Genomic DNA, 27,285 nt, shown 5'->3' with positions numbered 1-27,285 from the left:
ATATACACATACATACATACATACATACATACATACATACATATACATAAATACAAATATACATTTTATAGTTGTCACATGGGCACAAGTGATTAGCAGAAATGTATGCTCAAACTCCGAGGGTGCAGCCCGATGAGTGCAGGCATACATTTCTGGCAAATCACGAGTGCCCATGTTACAGCTAATATGTAACACTTCCATTAAGGTTGATAGCCTTAATGCCAATACGAGTGGAATCACTGGATTCATTATATATACATGCCTGAAAGATTCGATTGTGATTAGGCAGCAAGTAATGTTGTAGCTACGATTGTTAGAAAAAATGGACAAATCCTATAGATATCGCGGAAAGTCAAGTAGGCTAAATTTCGAGGAAGTTGCATTTGGGGATTTCAGGGAAGTTGGAAGTTGCATAACTTTCACATTGTTTAAAGACTAATCACAATGTATACTAAAGACCCAAAGGAGTAAGCTTCGTTATAGAGTGGTTAACTCGTGTCGTCCATAATGTGGGCATGTCCGCATTCAAATATGTTCCAAAATGCTTTGGAATGCACTGTAAGACTAGTTTTCACCTTTAAGTGACATTTTCCAACTTGTATATAGAACGGAAAGGATACCAAAATGCCTTCACTTGACTGCTGCTTCTGGCAACACTTCAGTTTGTGATAATCATCACGTGAGCATTGATTTATTCCCACAATTGATTTCAGTCTGGGCTTGTGTAAAATAAACAGAGGACGGTACCACTACCTCATCCACATCAAGGTCATACTTGCTTTGATGAAAGTGGCTGCTCTTTTAGTAGTGCAACCACTTTCCTGGGATACATTTCAATGTATACCAGTGTACATTTAGATGTCTGCCTGTGTTCAGGTATACATGGCAAATGTATCCTCTGAAATTGCTTTGATCTGAGGTGTAAAAGTGTTACATACATGTATACATACGTATGTACATATTCTTACCAGGATGCTGACTACTGTAGTGAGAGTAGTGCTTCTTTTGCAGATCAACACACTGGATAAGTAGTTTTAAAGATTCATTCACATTGCCCTGCCTCCTCTCCAGTGTCCCCATCTTTTCAAGAATTTCTGTCTTCTTAATGATGCAGGTCCCACTACTCATATCAAAATGCTTTTTAGCTAATTCAAATGCCTGCTGAAGAGCGGTTTGAGCATCTTTAAATTTGCATAAGTGTGTATAAGTAGATCCCAAGTTGCAAAGTGCTTTGGATTTCTCTGTAATAGGTATAGATACATACATCGCAATTACACTAATTACTTGCAAATGCACAAATGAATAAAGGCATTTAATCATTTATTTGTAGGTACATAATGTAGTTTGCTTATGAAAAGTACAGTCTTCGCATTTCACTAATAATTATTGCGAATTAATACAAAAATATAACATGCACATAATATCTAAATTTGCCATATATACACAGCAAATGGTTTACAGATTATCACATAATATGTACACACATACTTAGCTTCATAAATAGAAAAGGTTATACCATAGACTTTGGTTATTAGGCACATGCACTTATAATTTTTGGAGGAATTATTTGAACAATTCACTAAACTTGTTAAATACATGCACTTATAAATAACTGCTATGAGTTTTTGCTAGTATAGATATATAGACAATATTGGAATTATCTCACGTGAACCTGATAGTTCCAATACAAACACATTCGCCAGATCAATGTTACCACTTTGAAAAATGCAGCATAATAATACTTACATACAATAGCTTTCTGTACAATGTATTATTTGAAAGCACTGTTGGTAAGCTTTCCTTATGAAAAAGACAGTTAATGTTGAATACTTGACTCACCTTTGACCTGTCCGGGGCGTATCGCACTGGTAGCTCTTCGCCTCCCACCAACTGGTGTTAGTGGTGGTGGTTTGGTATCTGCACCTGGTCCCGGTTGCCGTGTTGGATTTAAAATATTTTTCAGTCCTAATATTTTGGGGTAAAATGTCTGCCAGGTTTTATATTTTCATTTTCCAGGTATACTGATACTTGGGCAGGGAAGGAATTTGGTGCCTAGAGGCATTCCACGCACCAAAGGCCTTCCTTTAAGCCACAGAAAGGGGCCCCGCAATGTGCAAGGGTGGGGAACCTTTCACCCAAGTATCTGGATCTTTGTGTAGGTAGCCAGTCTGCAAGTTCAGTGTCATGCGGGAACAGCACTTAGCGCATATGAGTAATGCAAATGTCTGAATTTTTATTTACTTTTATTATTTATTTTTAAATTAATTAATTAAAATTTTTTTTTAAAATTTATTTATATATATATATATATATATTTTTTTTTACCAAAAACAAACAACAGCAACGAAGGATTAACGAATTCTGCCATGAATGCATGTACTGAAGTGAATATTATGCATCAAGTTGTGTCTAGTGTGTCATTGATAACCTGCTGCAATAATCTTGGACATTTTTGCTACCTCGCTGGGAGGAGGTCTGATATAGCGTTGAAAAGCGTTGAAAAGCGTTGCTTCTCCAGCGACCAAGAATTTGTATGTGAGCATCTGGCATTTTGGCTAGCGATGCAGAGGTTGCTGCTCCTATGCGGAAGCTATGTGTGTTGTAGTGGCACTTATCTAGCTTGAAGTTGTCCAGCAGAGACTTGAGCCCTGAGCGAAACATAGCTGTGGTCCAGCCTTTGCCATCCTTAGTGATGAAAAGCGGGCCTGGTTGCCTGCTCCTTTTTTCAAGGTATGAGAGGATTGCCTTTATTGGACAGACCGAGCTATCAGTGGCGCCCATGTAAACTTTGACACCCTACTTGAATGGGTCTGTTTTGGACTGCTTTAGGAACAGTTGTAATAGACCGGGGTTTTTTCTGTTATCAACTGCAATGTCACTGAGTGGTAAATGGCAAGATGGGTCATATGAGCCTTCTGTAGGAATCGTGAACTCACCGACTCTTAGGAAGCCAAAAAAGGCGAGACAGCACATAGCCCAGAGTGTGGTGTTGTTGTAGGAGGCACTTTCCTTAGACAAAAGGGATCTGATGCTATGGAGCATTTGGATAGTGACTGGCAGGCGAGTTCTGGTAGAGTTCATTCCTGTTTGGCGCTTTTTTAATTCCCCTCAAGATGAGTTGGAGCTGAGGGGTGACTTGGTGATTGAAATGGTTATGTAATCCCTTACAAATGTGCTTGTGTCTGACAGCTGATAGATATACCTTTATAGTTCCCTGTGAGATGTTAGAGGTAGCCAGGTGTGTTATGAACAGAGTTAAGGTGCACTAAGACATTGGGATTGGCTTGATCCTTGCCATTTTACAGAAATTGATATATCTTTTTCAGCCCGCCGCATAGGTATTCCTGCTTGATTTGGCCAAGGCATAATGCAACAACTTCTGGAATTTGCTAAATAGCTTATTGAGGCGAGTGCTCCTTGGTGGTTTCAGAAGATCTAAAAAAATGATACAATCAATGACTCAAGTGTTACTTTGTTTGCAATTGTTATTATTTGTAAGATTAACAACAGGGATAACAACCATATGGTCAATTACAATTGTTCACAATAAACTACAGATATGTGAATTAACTACAATGTAGCTTCATCTTATATGAGTTTTTTGTTTGATGGTGGGTGGAGGCTCTTGAAGCCTGTTGATGGTACGTTTGAAGTGGAGCATGAAGGAGGGGGAAGTCCAGTCTCGCCTTTGGGGAGATATGAGCTTTAGGAGTGATGATGGAATAGATGTGGGGATGCTGGAGATGTGAGGGTTCTGTATTAAGAATTCTAGTGATCTGTTTCTGGACAGCTGGTCTGCAGCAGTGTTCAGTATGCCCGGAATATGGCTGGCCAAGATTTTAATATCAAAATGGGCTGAGAAAAACCAAAGACAGCACAAAAGGTGCATGACCATTAACTCCTTCGATGATCCTTTGGTGATTGAGTCCATGACACTGCTGTTGTCGCACTTGAATTCTACTCTGCTGCCTGATAGTAGTGGTCCCCACACAGCACAGCTTAAAACAATTGGCACGAGCTCCTTTGCCATTATGTCCATACGTGCCCATTCCTTCGACCACACCAGCTGCATCCACTGAGATCCAAATACTGCTCCACAACCCCAGAACCCTGATGCATCTGTAACGATTACATGGTCTGGGGTGGATCCATCGATAAAACTGAGCCCATTCCAGTGTGTGGCAAAGAGGTGCCACCACCTAAGGTCTGAGCGGAAGCCCCTAGTAAGACGTGTGAAGTGAGATAGTTTCCTTAGACGAGCTGCTGCCCTGTACATTCTGGACACAAAAGTCCTTCCTGGTATTACCACCTTAGTGGCATGTTGTAAAAGGCCTACCAAAGATAGGATCTCTCTTTTTGTAGCCTTTCTGCGGGATAGCCAGGCTGCAACTTGCTTCCGAATTCGTACGAGTTTGTCGTCAGGTAGGCGATCCTGCATGAGTTGAGTATCCAAGGTGATTCCTAGAAAGGTCAGACACTGGGAAGGACCCTCAATTTTTTCTAAGGCAAGAGGTATTCCTAGCATGGAGCAAGTGTCCTTGATTGCCTGAAGATTATTGGCACACGAGGGGGAATGCGGCGGTCCCATGGTGAGGAAATCGTCCAGGTAATGCATGACTGGTGTCACCAGCTGTTGCTCAAGGATCCATGACAGCAGATCAGCCAGGACGTTGAACAATTTAGGAGCAGACCTGAGCCCAAAAGGTAAGCAGGTGTCAATGAAAATCTGTTTATCCCATCTCATTGAAAGAAGGTGGCGATCGGCCGGATGAACTGGCAGGAGGCGAAAGGCACTTTTAATGTCAATTTTTGCTAACAGCGTGCTGCGGCCTTTGCGCTTAATGTAATCAATAGCTGAGTCCACTGTGATATACTTTAGTGAACACAATTCTTTTGGGATGCCTCCATTGACATTGCCATCAGTTGGATGGGAGAGGTCAACAATTAGTCTCCACTTGTTTGGTTGGTGGTGTTTGGGAATGACCCCGAACCTGCTAACATGTGCATGTGGGACTAAAAATTCTTGGAACAGGCCAGCAACACGTCCAAGAGCAATCTCTTCGGTTAGGTAGCTCTCCACTGTTTCAGGGTGTTGAAGAGCACAACTTAAGTTTCACTTGGAAGACTTCAATGGGTGTGATTGTTGCTTGAAGCCAATGCGAAATCCCACTGTGATTCCAGAGAGGAAGAAGTCAACCAGCAGTCTATTAGGGTGATCTACCAGTGATTTTTCCCAGTTGCTTACATCTAGTGGTGTTTTTGTTGCCCTGGCTGCAGGTGGTATTTTGACATCAGATGGTTGATTGCTTAAGTTGTTTGTCCAAGCTGAGATCCAGTGAGTGTAGTTGCAACGCAAGTCCTTAGTGTGCACACCAATAATGTGCTGCTCAGTCACCACTGCAGAGGAGAGAAGGTGTTGATAATAACTAGACTGTAACCATTGCGTGGTACATGCATGACCTATACATGAGATTCGAGTGCACCAACTCACAAGTTACTAAAATTATCCCAACACTGCATGCACAACATGTTCAATATATGGGCTTGCCACCACCAAGATCAAGTCAGCTTGAGATATATGTTGTGGCTACACTAAAAACACATGAATGCACAAGCCTTGTATTTGTAACAATGCCATTTGCACATAAACATAAATACAATAGTGTACATAAAGGAAGGGAAAAAATGAGTCAGCTAATTGAGATGAATACGAGTTATGACTGGTTATTGTGCTGCCTGTCCTTCTGCTTGTACGTACACTGGGAAGCTTTGTGGTGCTTGTCCTGAGTTCTAGGATTGTGGACACAATGGTAGCATATATGTTTGTAGCGGCAAGAAGCCCTGGAGCAACCGTTTGGGCTGTCATTCCAGTCCAGGCAGATTAGTTGGTTTTGGCGCTGTGGCCGTTGAGGAGGGTTCGGGTTAGGTGTGTTGTAAGGGGCAGATCTTTGCGGTTGACGACACTGAATAGCTTTCTCTGGGAAGGTCATATTCCACATGGTGACGTCTATAACTGACCACTGACTGATATGAGAGGCTGATGCTTTAAGGCGAAAGCGGCGATCATAGGTTACCCACTGGCCTTCACAACAGTCCTGTGATGCCCCTATTATTAGACTTTGATATCCCAGGAGGTCAGCAACCCGCTTGGGCTTTTGGCGAGAGATGATTGCCATGTAGATTGCAAAGCACTTGACCCAATCAATGATGTGGGATACCACAGGGAGTCTCTTACGGGTACGCTGGTCATCAGTATTGAAGTCAGCTGAGCCCAGGTAGCTTGGCACGAGCTCTGCCATCTCTACAAACAGTCCATCCTCCACACGCTTCACAAGCCTAAAAGGGATGGGAGGGAGGCCATTGCTTATTAACACCGGTGGATGTAACTTCTCGGATGGGAATGGAATGTCTGAATCATCGCTGTCCGTGCTGAGAAGTTCATCATAGTCCGAATGGAGTCCCAGCTGTTGGATATGGGAGAGTTGGCTGCCACCAGGGGACTCATCGTAGGCTGTGGGACAGGACACAGAGGCAATGAGACAAGGGGGATATGCCAGTATAAGCATACTACAGCTTTTACATTGTATATTATTTGGATTGAGTTACATTGGATTGTAAAGGCTTAGACATGCATAGCACAAAACATGGTGTACATTAATTGGGCATGATACACATTATAATTAAGGAATGGTGCGCATTACAAAGGAGCATGAGCATGGTGTGCATTATATAAAGCTTGGGCGTGGCATGCCATCCAATAATTAACTGCCACAACACAATACATACTATATACAATAACTTACCGAAATCTTCGTTCTTGGCGTCTTCTTCATCAGTGCTATCCTGGGGGTCAGTGACGGGCGGAGTGCTGCGGCTGCGCGTTGATTGGCTGGCCTGATCAGTAGTATCCTGCACGCGACGGCTTGATCTTCGGGGCGTAGACGGAGTTGTGTCCTGAGGCTTCGGCATAGCCTTCACTACTGCCGACACGATGTCCGGGATGTCTGCTGCTGTTAAGGGGCGCGTCTTTGATCTCTTCGCAAGGGGAGCTCCAGTGCTTTAGGTTTTTCTTCTCTTCTGTCCTGCCCTGGTGGAATCCCCGGACGTTTTGCTGGCTCGCGATCCGGTCTTGGCTGGAGGCTTCTTGGGCGGAGCTTTCTTCTTCTGCCTTGTGGTCTTTTCCGTTGAATGTTTCGCGTTCGATTGAGATTTCTTGCTTTTTGGCTTCGGAGGCATCTTGATAACTCTTGACGGCCACTTGTCAAACGGCTGACGCCACGTACTACTGCACATTCGCTAGTACTCTTATTAAAGCACCGTTATTCCTATTATTGTCTCGTGTCTATGGATGATTATTTGGGGCTGCCGTAATCTTCAACTTTAACTTTGTTTAAAGGTATTTTTTAAACTACATTTTAATTAGCAGCCAGACCTGGTTTGTGGGTGTGTCTCTCTCAAAGCGATTGGCTAAAATGTAGGTGCCACATCAAAGAAACCAAACTTATAACTCACAACTACTCAATTATTAATGTTTTAGGAAGCATTAATAATTGCAATACAGTCAATGTCGCAATACAGTCAATGTCCCATTCTCAATCTCTTTTGTATGTCGGTCAAACCCATTTTGATCTTTCTTGGCTCTCACTCAAGAAAGATGTACAGCAACTACTGTATCATGGTTAATTGCCTCATATGCTGATCTGTTCCTTGACAAACAGGACAAATCCAAACAATTCATTCTTCAAAACAAGTAAATAGGAATGTTGCTGACAGTCTAGACAAATGTCATCAACCTTCTCCTATTCTGTCTTCGATTTCTGATGCAATTACTCATACAGAGCTAAACACACCTTTGGATCTAAGACCATTGCTACCAGGTGATCACAGGAGGTGCTATGTATGAATGGACTCAAATACTTCCAGCAAATCCTTAATGCACCCATAGTATATGTACAATCCTTCCCAGGACACAATATTTGTGTGACTTAACTGACTTGCACTGGAATTGGTAGGGTACAGATGTAAACATAGATGATGATTTGAAAAATTGTCACCCCACTCCGAAGAAAGATATTCCACAATATCGCACCCGAGCCATGAAGCAGATGTGTTTGAGCTATTTGGTTTAGTATCAAGACACACGGTAGTGTGTCGTGCGGCCCAAGAAGCCGGCGCGCCACACCGTGAGTATATTTACAGGAAGAAAGTAAATGCAATTTTCACACTTTTGAAGCTCCGTGATTCCTTATCCGATTGAAACCAAAGTTGCTACAGAAGTGCCGGCTAGGAAGGGGAGTCCACATTCCAAATTTTAAGAAAATCGCTGTAGCCATTTCCAAGATACGAGCAGCCAAAGTTTGGGTTTTTTTTCTTCATTTTTTTCTTCTTCTACTTCTTTTCGCACACTTTGCAAAACCCGCCATAAAGCACGAATGCGTGCTCCAATCGGGCTGAAATTTGGCACACATAAAGGGCTCATTAAAGCGAATCTCAGTACCACGTTTGGTAGGAATCCGATGAACATTCACGGAGTTATGGCCGATTATTTGGGTAAAATTAGGTCGAAGGTCTGTCACGCCCACAGGGTAAACCACTTAAAGGAATGAGCTGAAAATTGCTATGTAGATGGAGTAACTATCGTAGGAGTGCCTTTTTGTGGTTTGAAAGGAATCCAGTTAAAGGCCATTGATATGACACAAAACCCAACCTGTGTCAAAATTACGCGATCGATTTTTATGAATAAAAAACTATTAGTTTTCATGCATACCAGGCAAACCGCTTAGAGCAGTGAGCAGAAAATCAGTGTGTAGCTGGAATAATTATCATAGAAAGTCTTTGCAGTAGTACAGAAGAATCGGATTACAAACCATTGAGTTATGATTCCAAAGCCAACTACATGTAGCATATGGGAGATCAAGATACTCTAATAGAACAATCACCCTAATAGAGCATTCAACTACGTTTATAATTTACTCCATTATAGAATTATATTACATTGCAAGTCATTCTGTAGGGAGTTCAGCTACAAACAAGTCACCCTGTAGTCAGATCAGCTAGAAGAAGGTACCTAATAGAGAGTTCAGATACAAAGAAACCATCATATAGAGAGTTCAGCTGCAAATAAATAAACCCTGTAGAGAATTCAGCTACAAACAAATTGCCCTGTAGAGAGATCAGCTAGAAGAAGTTACCTTGTAGAGAGTTCAGTTACAAAGAAACCATTGTGTAGAGAGTTCATCTGCAAACAAATCCCCCAGTAGAAATTTCCACTATGAACAGATCACCCTGTAGAGAGTTAGAAACAAGTCATCCTGTAGAGAGATCAGCTAGAAGAAGTCACCTCGTAGAGAGTTCAGCTAGAAAGAAACCACCATGTAAGAGAGTTCAGCTGCAAACAAATCACCTGTAAAGAGTTCAGGTAGAAAGAAGTCACCCTGTAGAGAGATCAGCTAGAAACAAGTCACCCTGTAGAGAGTTCAGCTAGAAGAATTAGATTGTAGAGAGTTCAGCTACAAAGAAACTACCATGCAGAGAGTTCAGCTGCCAACAAATCGCCCTGTAGAGAATTCAGCTACAAATAAGTCACCCTAAAGAAAGATCAGCTAGAAGAAGTTACCTTGTAGAGAGTTCAGCTACAAACAAGTCATCCGGTAGAGAGATCAGCTAGAAGAATCACCTTGTAGACAGTTCAGCTACAAAGAAATCACCCTGCTTCATCTTTTCTTCTTCCTGTGGTAAGCAAAAAATGATAGGTTAAAAAGCCCTAAAGCCGGCCATAGGTATACAAATACAAAAAGAAGTGAAATCTAATCCAAAACAGCCAAGCTGTAAAAGAAGAGTGTGCCCCTCAGAAAGGCTATGGTGAAAAAAGATGTGAAATTCAAAGTGGCGGCCAAGAAATGGCTGTGATGGTAGGTTAATGGTAAAAATTTTAATAACGGCAATTCAGGTGAATTTTGTGCCGCTTGGTCTTGGCACAAAATTCACCTGAATTGTCGTTATTAAAATGTTTACCATTAACCTACTATCACAGCCATTTCTTGGCCGCCACCTTGAATTTCACATCTTTTTTTACCATAGCCTTTCTGAGGGCCGCTTTCTTTTTTTACAGCTTGGCTGTTTTGGATTAGATATCTGAACACCAAGAAATCTGTTGTTAGGCATCTATATAAAGAGCTTTTGTGTGATTCTTTGGCTGCAACAAATTTGTTCCATGACGAAATTGATTACCGTGGTCAGACAATGCTTGATTTAGAGGAAGCCTCATTAATTAATTAATTTGCATATGACCTCAGGATGTATTATGGAGAAAAAAGTTTTTGGATTTGCACAAAAGAATATAATATTGAGGAGGAAGTTGGCACAGCTGTTGATGATAGACGACATTCTACAGTTGTTCATATAGCCAAGGCTATATCAGTATGCGATCTACGTGAAAGAGCAATTGAGAGATGCCCACCTAACACACCTGTGCCAAGTGATGAATGAATTCATTTACAGTTCTCTCCTTCTTGTCGGTCAAGTCACACACAAAAATTAATGGGTTGTTTGAAAGTAAAACACATGGATCAACACAGGCAATGGAGGAAGCAACATGAAGACTCTCATTATGCTGTTTGTCTGCTTCATTACGAAAGGATAAGTCAACGTCATGGATAAGTGGATAAGATAGATAAGTCAACGTCATGTTTAAGTAAGGGGCATTTAAATCGTCATCACCTTTATTTTTGAAAACATTTGACAGAATTGACAGAATTAGCAAACAACATTGCTGCTCAAGTGATAATGAAACTAGTTTGTTCATCTACATACTCTGATGGTGGTCCTGACCACAGGGTAAATTGCATATTGGTGATGGTAGCATTAATTGCATTAATCTGGAAACTAGATCTAGACTATCTCTGTACTGTGAGAACAGCTCCCTACCATTTATTCAGAAATCCTGTGGAGAAGATTATGTCTATTTTTAACATACATAAGTTTGTAAGCCATTGCTTTGGCTCAAAAAGACATGCCACAGGAGATGTGGAGAAATGCAACTGTATGGAAGTCCTTCGAGCAGTAGCTGAAAGGATACTTTCTCCAGGATACTTTCTTGTATATAGCTGAGCTCTCTACAGGGTAACTTGTAACGTACTGTAATTGAACTCTCAGAGTGATTTGTTTCTAGATGAATTCTACAACAGGCAAGCAGGCCAGGAAATTCAAGTTTTGGTGTTTATTTTAAAATTATTTATCTGGCTACCTGTAAGTGTTTTCTTGCTTTTAATGTTGTATTTGAAGTTAAATGGATTAATATTATTCTTTAAAAGTGATGTTTGTCACATAAGATGTCTCTAGGATGATTTAAAGGCAGAATTGTAGGGGCAATACCTACATACTTAACCAGTACTACTGTACTTGGTGACAGCAATCACAGTTAAATCAAGCATACATACGTAGTGCATAATATTTTATATACGTAATAAAAATAGCTAATTATAACTGCAATGGAAGTAATCATGGTTGAAGTGGTGTTACGTATATAATTTCAATGTACTAAGTTAATTACTTAACTATTCCTGACTATTGCTTTTGATTATATCAATGACTATTGCCTTTGATCATATCAATTGTATTTATTAAAAGTCACTCCTATTTGCATTTGGATTGTTTAGAAAAATATTTACCACTACTCTGCATGTTGCAAAATTCGGTACATCCTACAATATAATAAACATGACAGTATAACAATAAACTTACCAGAATGATAGAGATCTCCTTGTTGAAGTTTTTCTAAAGCTGACAAAGCTACTTTTTCACTCTCTGAAAGCTTATTTTGATGTCTTAGAGAAACACTAAGTTCTGACTCAATTAATGCAACCTTTACATGCTCCTTTCCATAGACCTTTTTAAAAGTGGTACAAGCTTCCCTTAGTAGTTTTACACTGTCATATGGAAGACACTGATCTCTAAGAATTATTGCTTTTTGATGTTTTAGTCCTGCTTGCTAGAATATATAAGGAATTGTAATAATACATACAGTTTGTATTTAGTAAATTACGGCATACATTATACATTATATTTGCTAATAAAGATTCATATAACTAAAGTATAATAACACATACCATGATAATGGTGCTTGCAAATTATGTTAGAGATTAGTATAGGTAATCACACTGATTTGAATGCAATTTTGGCTGCTACGAGTACAATTATTCCATAATTGCACAAAAATGTGTGTGATTGCCTACTAATCACATAGTGACCACCTTTCATGGTATGTAGTATACATCTGTCCAGTTCCATGTGGCCATTAACTTCTACCAGGTGAATGCATCATTCTTCTTTTATTACATCATTTGTGACCTAATTTTAGAAAACCGTCGATATCTGCACAATTTTCAAAATGCATTTTATTTGGTCTTTGTTTTCTACAGGGACAGAGGAATGGACTAGCCAAGTTTCAGCTTCTTAAGTTAAGCAGCATTGGAAATACAGCACTAGACAGCCGGACGAGCAAATAACTTTATATGTACAGAAGCTATCGAGAAAAGAATCTACAGGTGCTTACATAAACCATCATAACTTACTGATACAACGATGTACGGAATTGAATCTTGGCTCATTTGTTCGGCATGAATTTGTGCATCCACCAAGGTATAGTTTTTTCCCCAGGCATGCCTCTGTGTTTGAGAAGGAAGGAAAATTCACGGAAAAACGATCGTTAGTAAATTCTTTCGTCACCGCAACGTAAACAAACGTTTGTAACTTTGGAATCATTTCGCATATGGAGATGAAAAAAAGATTTTTGTACTCCCTATGAACAGGTGAACACGATGATGCCCAGGATTTATCCATTGGTGGCTTAATTCGCCCACCAGCAAGGCAATAAAAACTTGCATAATTTTTTTTCTGGAGCTTGCGTTTTTACCCATAGTTTTTAAATGCGTTTTATTGCAAAAGTACTGTTGTGCGTATATCAACGGTTTTCCAAAATTAAATCACATTTGTTGTTTCACTTAAAAGGCTTCACATGTCAGCTATTCTGATTGGCTACTCAAAATGTCAACATTTGTTGCACTTAAAGGTTTCTGTTGTCAGTTTATTCGATTGGCTATTCGCTATATCACTTTCTTGTTGCACTTAAATGGCTTCTGTGATTCTGCTATTTCGTTGGCTACTTTACACTGCAATTGCAGAAACAAGCTGCGCGGTTTGGGATTAATTGTACTTCTACTATTGAGGTATGGCAAACTAAATCACTATGTGATTATGAAGGAAAAAATGTGTTCCGTTGAAATACAGTGTATTACACAAATTTGGATTTTCCTATGAAATCTAGAATTTTTATAAATTCCTTCATAATGTCTTTCTAGTTATAGGAATCCTATAGTTGTGCTACCAGAATTTTATAGTATTAGGTGATTAAAGAACATAAAGAATTCCACATACTTACACAAACCTAAATATACACTAAACACAATATGAAAAGCCTATCCAGAAGTATGACTTTTGTAGTTCATAATTTCATTACTGTGCTTTAAAAATAATATTTGGTCAGATGGAAGATACATAATAGCATATTGGTCTGTGAAAGTTTCAAGCTAATAAGTGTACAGGTTTAGTATGATATTGTTGAAAGTCAAATGATTGGAAAAGCTCTAAAAAAGCAGGTCACATACTGTTTTATCAGTAGAGCTGCATGGTACTATCAATACTGCGATAGTATCAGTACCTGATTTGGTATTGTGAAGGAAAGTTTAGGTATCATCTGCATCGGATATATCGTATATCAATTAAATTTGGCAGTGCACTAAATTTGGCAAATTGGCAAACCAAGTGTAACTTCGTGGATACTACCTTATTGGTAAATTAGTGTGGTTCCACGCATGCAAATGGGTGTGGTTTACCCACTAGACTAGAACTCGTACACTGGATTAGTGGGCATGGCTCCACGTAAACTTGAAGATAGCAACAGACATGAATTCATGAGCAGCCATTAATAAAAGGGTGAGACTCTACAGGCAGCATAATGATCCTGATAAGTGGGCGTGGCCTACAAAACAAATTGGGCTGCAGCAGGATCCAGATATTCTTTAAAGCAGGTCACATCCAAACCCGGTTGGGCCAGTTCAATCACAAAATTGACTAGATGCATGCAGTGACTGAATCCATAACATATTTCAGCACAAAAAAGTATGTATACAATACTGTAACAGAATGTACACTTTGTCCTTACACCACTCACATGCACTGCCAATTTTTCAGTGAGAGTATTTTGCCAAATTAAATTTTTGCCAACTGCAATTTTATATAGTAAATCGCCAAATACCAGTTTCGCCAATATTTGTTGTTATACGGCACATATCAAATATATAAGTGCTCATGATGAAAACATCTTTTGTGAAATAATGTCTGAGCAGTCAGACACATTAAAACATGTAAATCTAATTCCACTTGATGGTGCAAGCAATTAAGTTTGGTAATAATTTAGCTTTAAAATGAAAGGAGGAAGGATTATTGAGCCATCAAAGGTTAGTTTTTGAACTTGTATTAGACTTGCTATAGGACATTTACATCATTAATGTTCAGTTCACCATTTAGTAACCACTACTAGTGACTACACCTAGTCAGTCAGAACAAACGTCTTGTACTAAATACATAACAATATATTATAGTGCAAATCATCATAAATGTCCACAAACTTTAAAGTAGAGCAACATACTTATACTCAAGATTATAGCAATACTTTTCACTGATAATAAAGGTGCTAATATAGATGCACTACTGCTAAAGTATGGTGACAATAGCCTGGGAGTTATTGCATGTCCAAATCTATCATAGCCAATAAGAGATTGCATAATGTCTTTGATGTGGCCCGGTTTCCATGGTAAACAATGGTTTACATCACTCACAGTTTTGTTGTAGTTTCATGCATTATTCCTTCTTCATCAATTTTTGATTTGCTTTGTGTTTTTTGTTGTTACAAAGCATTGTTACCCAAACGAATCATAGCATCAAAAATTTCAAGTAAACATAAACAAGTTCTGATTCATCTAGCAGAAGAAATGCGACAGAAGAAGGCACTATGAAGTATTAAAGAGTCTGCTAATGAATCTACTGAAGACTCAGCTAATAATCTAGATGAAAGTTTTCAATTACCTGGACAGTGTTACAAGTGAGTACAGTAGCAACGAAGGTGACTCAGATGATGCCGATTATACTGACGAGTTATCTAACGAAGGTGGTAAATATTGCTACAATGATTGGCTGTTTACTTAACAAAGAGAAGAGATTAAGTTATGGCAATAACAATATATCAGAATTACAGATAAAGGTTTGGTATGCTCAAGACAGCAGCAGCAAAGGGAGTAAGTCTTTTGTTAGGTGCTAATGAAACAACCATTCACATGTGGAGAGCATTCAATTAAGGGTTTCTGTCATGACTCCACTTAAGGAAAGTATTCCAGATATGTTGTTGTATAATTATGATGAAGAATATAGATATTGCTTTGAAATGGATCAGGGAGAATGCTTTTCAAAATGGAAGCCAAATTTAATTGCTACTGGTTTTTGGTGAATAGTTAAACAAGTTTGCTTCTGTTAGTTGGAAACCACCATCCGAAGGCTCCTAAAAAGGTATCAACTGCCACTGCTACATGTTGGTTGCACAAGCTTGGATTTAGCCCATCATCAATGAAGAAGGGTCGGTGTGTACATCGATGGGCATGAGAGACAGAATGTCATGGATTATCAAAACATTTTCTTACAAAGATGAATATTTTGGAAACAAGTCATGCACAACCCCCACAGCCTAGTGATGAACTTTGAGTATTCATAGAATCTGACTCCAGTAAGAAGAATCTGGTATTGTTTTATCATGATGAAAGTGTCTTCCATTCTAATGATGATCAAGGTTGGGAATGGGCAGAGAAATGGGGAGCAGCAGATCAAGCCCAAGGGGCAAGGGAGAGGTATCATGGTAAGTGTTTTTATAGAGGAATATAATAAATGCATTCATTTGATGATACGGAATTTGAAACAGTGAAATGCATGCATCCCAATGTAAAAAAAGAAGCTCAATTTTTGTTGAAGTATGGTACAGATAATAAAGGCTACCAGGACAGTGACAAGTTGATGCTACAAGTAAAAGAAGCAGTTACAATTGCTGAGATCAAGTATACTAGTGAGAAGTTTTTCTGTTTGATCAGGGCAGTGGACATACGGCTTATGATTGTATCTCACGTGAATGTTAAATCAGGTGGCTGTTAGCAAAAAATGAGAGATACTGTATGGGATGGAAAACCTTTTTGAATGGTATTTGATAATGATACTCCTAAAAGGATGCATTAGGTTCTTATGGATTGCCACATCAATGATAAAGGAATGGTTACCACAGACATGCAAAAAGTCTTAAGTGAAATGCAGGAATTCAAATATGATGAGAAGACAAAGGTAGAGAAGTATATTCTTGAATGAAAGCATAGAATATTATTCATCCCTAAGTTCCATTGTGAACTAAACCCAATTGAATGATGCTGGGGAGCTGCCAAGCGGTACACAAGGCTGTACTGCGATTACACTTTTCCAGAATTAGAGAAAACAATTATTCCAGCACTTGACAGCATATCTGTTGACTTGATAAGAGCCTACAGGGAAGGACACACTCGTAGACGTGCATTAGAAACTGCATCAAAAGATTATAAATCGCATTGGTGAGTCTCCACTTTATGTGACCAGATTTGCAAAAGGTACCTTTTCCACACATTTTACATACCAGCAAACAAAATGGTGTAACACTTGACTCCTTATACTGATTAACTTCCTCTTAGTATCAAAATGCAGTTAAAATCTGTAGCTACACTCATGGAAAATTGCAGACAATTATAATATTATGCCATGTTATGAAGCTTCAAAATTCACAAAATAAACCAAATTTTGTATGTGAAAAAGGTACCTTTTCGCAATCCGGTCACATAATTATAGTGAACAGCAGTAATTCCTTTGGACCCTGTTGTATTCAAAAACTGTCTAATATATGTATAACGTTTTGCTATTTAATGTGATATCTGAAGATACTTATATTATGTGCTTAAATGTACGTAGTGTTGTTAAATTTCCATTTTATCAGATTAAGAAATCATGGAAGAAATGTGTACTGTGAATGATAATAAAGTAATGGTTTGGTAAATGTGTGGATCTATGTGGTGTCTATTCTTAATAGTATTATGAAAATACTTAGTAATGTTCGGTTTCTGTTATAAATAAATTTTAAAATAAATATGCAATTTCTATTACAACAGTCAATTAGTGGTGGTGTGTTACTATACCAACTTAATTCATAATCAAATACATGAACTTGTATTAAAACGATATATAAGAAAGTAAATTAATATATCCAACCAATTTTCAGTACCATACAAAAGAAAGAATAAACATATCTTTGGGCATTTATGATGATTTGCATTATAAAATTTTCTTAAGATGCGAACTTCCTATGGCAGTGTTTCAGTGCTCTAGCACAAAGTCAGTGGAGTGTTAATTAATAGTAAACTTTTGTTTACTAAATACCTATATCTTCCAGCCACCATGCAGTGTCTCCTCTGCAAGGGTTTTCAGTTTCTGCTGGAATTATTATAAACTCTATCCATGTATGCATTTGCATATTGTCTACTGAGGTGTGCATATGGCAAAATTTATTTTTCATGAAGTGTGCTATGTATGGTGTACTATTAGTAATAAAATTTATGAATTGTATGGAGAGGAATGGCTATACATAACATTTAGCCAAAATTGATACCGATGTACAGTACGTGTAATATATTCTAAAATACTTTCTTACTACATATTAATTCAGGATACAGTTAAACCACATTCTTGCAATTACTTTCCAACTAAAATGCACTTACTGTACATACAATTGCCATTCTGCTTTTAAGTGAACAAAACATTTTCTGATAAAAGGCAGTCAGTACGTAAGTAAGAACAGAAGACAACATAAAGTCACACAGACTCTGTATTATAATTCGTTGTAGGTCATGGGTTGGCTACTTCCAGCCACTTTTAAATTTAGCATACTTCTTAGACAAAGAACACCTTTCCCAATAGCCTTTATGATACAAGTGTAAATATTAAAAATCATAAATACGCAGTCAGTCTCGCAGGCTATCACAAAGAGCAAATCCCTCTAAGAACCTCCCTTCTATAAGTAAATAAAAACAAATAAAGGGCAGTCTAAAACTGAAAGTGGCAAGATTTTACGAAACCAATCCAAATCGCATACCAGGCATACCAGACAAAACTAAACCAACACCACTAGTGAATGACTACACTATTGTACTACTAGTTTTGACCCTCAGTGCCACTGAAACTACAGTACTTGAGGCTCGTTTAACAGATGTCTTTTCTGGTGGTGTGAAGAACTCAAATGGCAGTTTCAGGCCTTTTGAAGAGTCTGGCTGGGCAAGAATCAGTGGTTTACCGGTGGATAGTCTGATAATGGTAGCCAAACATTTTTTCTGTTGATATTGCTGTACATCAGCTACTAAGAAGTTAGCACAACTCTGTAATCTAATGTCTGGAGTTAAATTGTGGGTTATCTCCATTTAGAAGTTTATCTCTCTCCTGCTCACCCTCCTCCCATTTGTGAGCACTTGTGATATGATCATCCAACTGCTCACATTTTCTAGCAAGAAACTCTACATACAAACAGCTACAGTGCTGGAAGTGTTCTTAAAAGTAATAGATGATGTATCTTTTTGTGTAAATTTCATACGTGTGCTTGCTATCCTTGGCAAGAGATGCTGACTTGAACTTTTTATTTCAAAACTTCTAATGTGCGATTTGGATTGTTTTTCCAAAATTCAATCACAATGATCTTTATAATTAAAATACATGTACTACAACAATTTTGACTATATACATGCGTATGATTATTTAGGTGATTTTTGGTGGGTCATGAATAGACTTGTGCCAATTATGCTTTGAAAATTGCCTATTATGCTTCTGAGCAGTGCTCAAAATTCTGCTACTAAAATCAAGATTATGTTCGACAGCTGACTGTTTTATTAGAATATATCTGCATTTCCTGACTGCTGTATTAGAGTAAGTGACTGCTCTATTAGAGAATCTTGATAATGTTTCCATAAAGTGTGATAATCAGCTAAGAAATAATAACACTGCAAGGTTGATATGAAATGCAGTAATAATTTGCAGTGTGTCCATGTTGTGCAGTATTTTTGGTGCATGCATTGTATGTTTTAATTAAAATTCTTTAAAATCGTCCTATTATGCTGGCATAATGCTTGATACTTTTGCTAGCCTATTACGCTCAAAATTATGCCAGCATAATTGGCGTAAGCCTAGTCATGAATCCATATACGTACTCTAATATTAGTTTTCTGATATACTACAGACTTCAGACATTGAAATAAAAATGTACAAAATCCTACAGAAAATTGTACATTGAGTACACATTCCTTACATGCAGTGATGTAATGTAATGAGGACTCTTACAAAATAAGCTAGGCAATAGCAAAGTTGATGGTGATTCAGATGTTTTTGCCAATACTATTGCAGAAACAGCCATGAAAGAGGTAACTAAGTGAGTGCAGTGCAAATAGAGTCTGAACAGTTACATGAGAACAATGTGGAGTCCATGGAATTTGTGTGGAATTTGAGGTGGACGGAGTGAAATTTATTTATCCCTTCAAGCATTTGTTACCATTCTTGCTATACTTGCATGACTGTGCTTTTGGGTTGCTTCAGTGTTTATAAATTCCATAGACTCCACAATTACAGCTGTTTATTTGTACATACCATTATAGAATAATCTTGATTTTCATAGAGATCAGGTATCATTTCCTCAGCTTTTTCTATATACATTCTGCATTCCTCATCATGCCCAATAATACGAATCACACCACATAATTTTGAGTAGGTCATAAATGTCAAATGCTTAACCTCATCAGTTGGATCTATTTCTTGCATTTCTTGCAGTACTTCAAGGCACTTTAAGAAACAAGACCTGAGTTGGAGAAACAAGCACATTATAATTTACAAACAGTACCACTCAAATACAACTTCATGATACTAGTGCTATCAATGCCAGGCTGCATGCAGTTCTTAGCATGCTGTCTAAGCCTTTCCTTAATTGTGTGAGACCTTTTGATGTAGATGTCAGTGTTATGTGCATGGGTTTCTATCCTTTTGATAGTGAGTTTCAAAGCATCTACTATTTCATATCAGGTACAAGTTAATGGATCATTGTAAGTGGCTTTAACAAACTCCTTGAGCTAGCTTTAAATGTTTCCTGAATTGTTTAACACCACAACAAAGGTGATACATTGTAGTAGAAGGAGTGTTAATTCTATTCGAGATGAAGTGCTTCCTTTCATCGCATTAACACTGCTGTAACAACCCACCTGGTTGTGATGCCTGAACACAAGATGTTGTGCAGCATTAAATATTCCTCAGCTGCTTGTTTTCGTCTTTTACAGCAGTTGCATGGCTGGTTTTAACATTATTCTCCCAAGCAGTTACTAATGCTGATGTCAGAGATTACGTATCCATAAGAGACATTGCATAAAATTCATGATTTCACTGCTAGTACAGCTTCTTCAAGATTCTTTGAGTGCATAGTATGGCTGGGACAAATATTGAAATTTACCTTCGAACATTCGCTAATAAAATGTTCGAACATTCAAAACTTCAGTGTTAGCTTTCAAGTTACAGGTTTTCTTGTATTTACTATCACCCTTCTTTAGCTTTATCTTACTAATCCTATTTAAAAAGTTTTTAAGCATTGGAAAGTGCATAGCAGCAGTACTGAATGACGCAATCAATCAATTGCAAATGGGCGTGTCATGCATAGGTAAACACCAACTAATGGCTAAAGTACATTTTCCATGCATTATCTATCACTTTATAAGGTGTTTTAAGGCTGCAACTATGGTAGCTAGCTGAACTACGATGGTTTAAAAGTGGGCGTGGCACACAAAGATCGATCACAAAGACATGAACATTGATCACGTAAGAGGAATAAGCAGCTGCAAAAAAGATAACGACATTTATTTGTAATTCTTTCGAGGACTATGAATGCATTACAAAGCTTCGAAGGATACTTTTACAATTCAAAGTTTACTTAACCTTCGAACCCACGAAGAATTCGAAGCTTCATCCCAGCCCTTAGTGCATAGCCCCTTTAAATGAAGTGTGTAACAGAATAGATGGCTTTAATGAGAAGGCATGGCTTTATATTACAGTACTGCTCAAACTCAACATTGTCTTGCAAGAGTGTGAGCAATTAAAAATTGTTAATTAATGGGCGAAACCGGATTATATTAATGATTTTAGTCCTCACACCACCTGTTTTATTGTTGCTTGATTGATAAGTTCCAGTTGACATCACATTTCTTTTTTCCTACAAAAATGGCTGGTAGTTTGTGCATGCAGCACATTTTTATGACCACACCTCTTCATTAAACATGTCTATGCCACACACAGTCTCATTTTGTGTTCACCTGTTCCTTAAATGATTCAGTAGCGCTGTCAACCTCTTTTAACACCAAACTGTTTATTGAAAAATACAAGCATGTACAAAACTAATGATATGCTTCAAGCATGCAAATAGGTCTTTTAAATTAATGTATATAGTTTTCAGGGGAATAAGTAGGCCCCAGCATATTACGCTCAAGATTTTACCTATTGTGCTTTTGAACAGTGCTCAGAAATCAAGCCTATTATGCTCAAAATTATGTTTTTAAAATCAAGGTTATGCTCGAGAACTAACTGTTTTATTAAAGTACTTTATTGTTTTTTGACTGCTTAATAGGAGTAAGTGACTGCTCTGTTTGAGTATCTCGATCTTATATTTACAAAGTGTGAATAGCAATCTAGGAATGGATATTAAGTTATTCTACGTGTTTCTAAATGTGAAATGCAATAATAGCGCATATTGGTGGTGACCATTTGCTTTGTTTCAGGCACGCATTTGCCTGCACATTTTAATTAATTTTTCAAATGTCGTCTTTATTATGCTAGCATTATGCTTGATGCTTTTGGTTACCTATTATGCTTTAAATTATGCCAGCAAAATCGGCCAGGGCCTAGGAATAAGGCATACACGAAATAACTATGGGAATGCTAATATACAACTAAACTCCTTTTGGGCAAGAACACAACTGATGGCATGCACTCCTAGATTTGAATCAGAATTAAAAGATGCTTTTATTGCTTTCTTAGTTTATAGCATGGCTAGTGTGTTACATAGCTCAGTCCTCACAACTGAGAACATTGTGTTTACTACTATAGAGCAGTTTCATATTTGAGGCTGGTTGTGAGATGTTTTTAACTGACTATAATTTCAGACGCAAGTCCCTAGTTTGAATTGGCAATTGAGTTTTTCTGTGTGATACCAAGGGTCTCAAATTTGAGTCCTTGATTGAAATTGTGATTATATTTTTCTGTGCTACTTGTGACCAGGGTCTCAAATTTGAGACCCTGGTTGAATTGGCAATTGATTTTTTCCTACACTGACTTGAATTAAACAGGACGAGTCTCTGGTTAACCAGAGCCTCAAATTTGAGTCACCGGTTTAAACTAGCAATTGAATTTTGTGTTTCTCTGAGACCTTGGTAAATGAAAGAAAGAAACATTAGCCATATTTTTGAGCAATTCGAGATGAAGTGCACAAAGCAGGTAAACACTGTTTGGTAGTACGTAATGCAGTGTAATAGTAATTCTTTGAGTGTCCACCACTTGTGGTGTTCGTGTTCTGTAAAATTCTTGAGTATGTTGTTCATTGTTTTGCCTGATTTTGAAGTCCAAAGTTACTGTAAAACATGATTTTTTTGAATATGATCAATATGCCCAAATCCTCAAAGAATTGAAAAATAGATTCCACTTGGACAAAATAGATTCCACTTTGTTATACGTAGTTGGAAGTTTACCATCGATAAATTCTAGACCAATTGCATGTAAGTGTAATACACCTCATAACCATCCATTCGTACATATAATATTATGCACTTAATATTATTCTGAAAGTTCCATTATCATTAAAAGTATAACCTACAATACAATACTTGCACTTACTGACTATCTCTATATTTTCCAAGTGATTTATTTGTGTCTCCTTTGTAATACCACATCTTAAACGTATTCCACAAGATGTGATAATCTTTATCGTCATATTGATCAAGTAACCCTTTAGCCTCATCAAGGTAGGACATACTTTTCATTAATTTATCACTATCATCTCTGCAAATATGCAAAACAATATTATGTAACTTCATAGTTATATTTTTGCCTGTGAGGATTGTATCTACATATATAATATGTGACTGGTATATATATAGATGACTGTGGTTCTGAAATAGGGCATCTAAGCACAAATAAAAACTCATCTAACCACAGATAATATCTCAGCACTGGAATAGAATATTTGCATTCTGTAATCTGTAATATATGTGACCGGATCTGCGAAGACCCAACACAACCGTCCATTTTTTTAATTTCTGTTTATTAACTATTTATAATCTACTTAGCCAAGTGTACCATCTGGAAAAGTTTCAGCCTCATATGCCAATAACTTTCGAAGTTACAGTCCTACAAAGTATCGACAACAGAAAAATTGATTATATTTTGTATAACAAGCATAGGGAAAATAAATTACAGGCACTCACTAAAATGGTTGTAACTTACAAATGGATTGACGAATGGACATGACATTTTCACCATTGTGTTTGCCATGAATAGGGGAATCAATTACCGGGTAATTTCATCCTTTTATCACTTTTCTTCACTGAATACAAAGGCAAACTTTGTGAATCACATATGATCACTTCGATGTGACATAAACAAACACTCATAACTTGCATTTGCTTGGGTCTACTGCAACGAAACAAAGATTCTAATTTCTCTTGAGTTGGTGACTAAGATTGTATCCAGGTTTTATTGTTAGTCCCTTCCTTCACTAAGAAAGAGGCGTTTTAAAAAATTACAGATTTTTTTTTCAACATATTTCACCAATTGTATTCAATGCTTTATAATTGTAAATTTAGGCTTGCGCGATTGTGTTGGGTTTTCGCAGATCCCGTCACATATAGCCAATTAACAAGGGGTAAAAATTGCATGACTATAGCATAATGGTATTTAAAATGTTATGGGTCATGAGAGGTTCAATAATTAGGCAAATTTATGCATAATAATAATGTGACTAATTATAAATTTCACAAACTCATACAAATAACACATCAGACTAAATCAAACTAACAACACCAGTGGATATATAGCTACACTACCATACTATTCATCTTTTTACCCTACAAGGCTGATTTTAAAATGTCCTTTCAGGATGGCGTGGGAAGCTCGAATGACAGTTTCTGGCCTTGTGAAGTACCTGGGTTGACAAGAATCAGTGGTGTACTGGTGAATGGTCTGATTTAGTTGGTTAAATACTTTCTGTGTTGATTTTGATACATACGTATCAAGCCAGCATATCTCTGCATTCTTGTGTCTGGACTTCAATTGTGGTCCGCAGTCTCCTCCATTTTAGGCCTGCTCCTACTATGCCGACACAATTTTTAAAAATTATAGGTCTCAAATTTTGTATGATGTTTACAAGCACAAGTACACAAAAAATTGGAATTTTCAACTAGAGCAGGGACCATAGCACATCGATAAAAGTACTGAAACAAGCTGGAGTAGTGCATGATATTAAATCACAGTAAAACAATAAAAAGTGCTATATCCCTACTGTGAATTTCCGTTGTGGTATTTGGAGCACAGTAGGAATATAACACTTCTCATTGTTTTACTGTGATTAATATCATGCACTACTCCAGCTTGTTGAGGTGATTTTATCAATGTGCTATGGTAGTCGAAAATTCCAATTTTTTGTGTACCTATTTGTTAACTTGTTTGTAAATAATTTTATGACTGGTGAACCCAGTTCAAAGAGCCAATGCAATTACACTTGTAATAGATAAAGATGACAAAAGTATCGCAAATTCAACCTTAAGACTTAGTATTGTAACTTATAAGCTATCAACTGTTACGTATGGCTATATGGTATAATTATTGTGATATATATTCGTATCGTGAATAAATTTTGCCATGACATATGACGTAAGAAAATCTATCTAAACCATAACAGCCAAGCTGCAAAAAAAGAGTGCGGCCCCCAAAAGGCCAGGATGAAAAAAGACGTGGAATCCAAGGTGGCGGCCAAGAAATGGCTGTGATAGGAAGTTAATGAAAAAAAATTTAATTATGACAATTCAGGTGAATTTGCATTGCCTCCTCCACTAGGATTCAGCACCAAATTCACCTGAATTGTCGTAATTAAAAATTTTGCCATTAACCTACCATCACAGCCATTTCTTGGCCGCCACCTTGGATTTCACATCTTTTTTCATCCTGGCTATTTTGGGGGCCGCACTTTTTTGTTTACAGCTTGGCTGTTTTAGTTTAGATATCACTTCTTTTTGTATTGCAAGCCACAAAGCTGGCCATTAACTGGCTTTGGTGCTTCCTTCTCACTTTTTTAAAACCAGGAGCGTGCCCACAGCCGGCCAAAGGCTGGCTGTGGGTGCACGCCTGGTTTACCGAAATTGTTTTCGTAAAAGTATGTGTGAGTGTGTGCGTGTGTGTGTGTGTGTGTGTGTGTGTGTGTGTGTGTGTGTGTGTGTGTGTGTGTGTGTGTGTGTGTGTGTGTGTGTGTGTGTGTGTGTGTGTGTGTGTGTGTGTGTGTGTACCTATCTATCTACCTATATTTGTCCATATGCACCCACATGAGCAAAGTCGTTAAATAATGGTAAAAGCAGCTTTTACGTAAGAAGTAAAAGCGAAATGAAGTCTGTATTAAACTTCTGCACAGGTGAACTTTGCTCTAAGGTGGTTTCTTTTCGGCGGACTGAAATATGGGTGTGGAGACTTTCCTCAGACTTTGTAAATTACCTTTCATTTGAAGTTTCCAGACGTTTAACAACTGAAGAACAACAGTGCAGGCCTCGTACACTACCAGGAATAGCCTATCGCTTTGAGTTGAAAGGGGACGTATCCCTTATGTACGTGAGCGAAAATGAAGAGCAGCTTTGAAGCGTTGTCAAGAGAATTTGTGAGAAAAAACACGATAGTCAAACTATAAAACAATTTAGAAGATATTTCTGTGCGTAATATGTGACCGGGCCTGCGAAAACAGGGCATGTGGGCACAGACTACACCCTATCACTCTACAGGTCATATCTCAGTATTGGAACAGAATATTTGCATTCTGTAACTTGCATCGTAGCCAATTAATTGCCTACTAAGAGCTAAAAATTGCATTTCCATAGCATAATGGTACAAAGAATTATAAGTGATGAAAGTTTGACAAAGTAGGCAAAAATCATGTGCCCACATGCCCTATTTGCGCAGGCCCAGTCACATATGTGACTGGATCTGCGCGAAAACCCAACATAATGGCGCAAACCTAAATTTTCAGTATAAGCCATTGATTTGCAATGGGGTAAAATATTTTGGTAATCGAAAAAAATTCGTAAACTTTTTAAATGCTTTGTTCTTTGTGAAGGAAGGGTCCTATGATAAAAACCTGGATATCAACTCATTTGCCTACTCAAGAGGAGTTCAAACATCTTTGTTTCATTGCAGTAGACTAAAGGATACCTACATTATGGACGTTTGTTTACGTCACATCGAAACGATCGTACGAGATCGATTTGTCTTCACTGATTTCGTCTCTGTATGTAGTGAAGAATGGTAATAGAAGAACAACCTACCCAGTAATGGACTCCGCTATGCATGGCGAACACAATGGTGCAAGTTGCAACCCTGTACTGCATTGCATTAGTAAGTTACAGCCGTTTAGGCAAGCGCATGTAATTTATTTTCCCAATACTTGCTGTACAAATCGATCCTTTTGTTGTTGCTACTTTGTAGGGCTGTAACTCCAAAAGTTTTGCTGCCATATGAGGCTAAAACTTGGCCAGAGCATACACTTGGTTAAGTAGATTATAAATATTCAGTAATAAAGAATTTGAAAAATGTGCCATTACGTTGGGTTTTCGCAGATCTGGTCACATATGTTGGTAAAAGCGATTTGTTTAACAAACGCTACCATAGCAGCACATAGCAACATAAATAAACGAATTACGAAAATTTCATGAAGTACAAAATTCTAGTATTAGCTAATAATATTATTGCACAACCCAAAACTACCCTATTGGTTAAAATAGTAATATAATTCATAGTAGCACATACTATCTATGGTTATTACAGATGAGTTAGCTAGCTGCATGGCGC

General features: G+C 37.8%; 1 protein-coding gene across 3 annotated transcripts in view; it reads right to left on the bottom strand.

Annotated features, from left to right (window-relative positions):
• Window positions 1–27,285, bottom strand: part of LOC136246970 (uncharacterized) — a 74,639-nt gene that overhangs the window by 3,048 nt on the left and 44,306 nt on the right. For all 3 annotated transcript variants that reach the window (XM_066038567.1, XM_066038569.1, XM_066038568.1), the window contains 4 exons: window positions 23,077–23,241; window positions 19,801–20,008; window positions 11,743–11,989; window positions 969–1,241 (listed from right to left, as the gene is read on the bottom strand). In XM_066038567.1, coding sequence (XP_065894639.1) covers window positions 969–1,241; window positions 11,743–11,989; window positions 19,801–20,008; window positions 23,077–23,241 — 893 coding nt within the window. The remainder of the gene's footprint in view (window positions 1–968; window positions 1,242–11,742; window positions 11,990–19,800; window positions 20,009–23,076; window positions 23,242–27,285) is intronic.

This window comes from Dysidea avara, chromosome 2, assembly GCF_963678975.1.
Source record: "Dysidea avara chromosome 2, odDysAvar1.4, whole genome shotgun sequence".
Taxonomy (NCBI): Eukaryota; Metazoa; Porifera; class Demospongiae; order Dictyoceratida; family Dysideidae; genus Dysidea; species Dysidea avara.
Note: the sequence above shows the minus strand (reverse complement) of the source record. Positions and strands in the feature narration are given on the sequence as shown.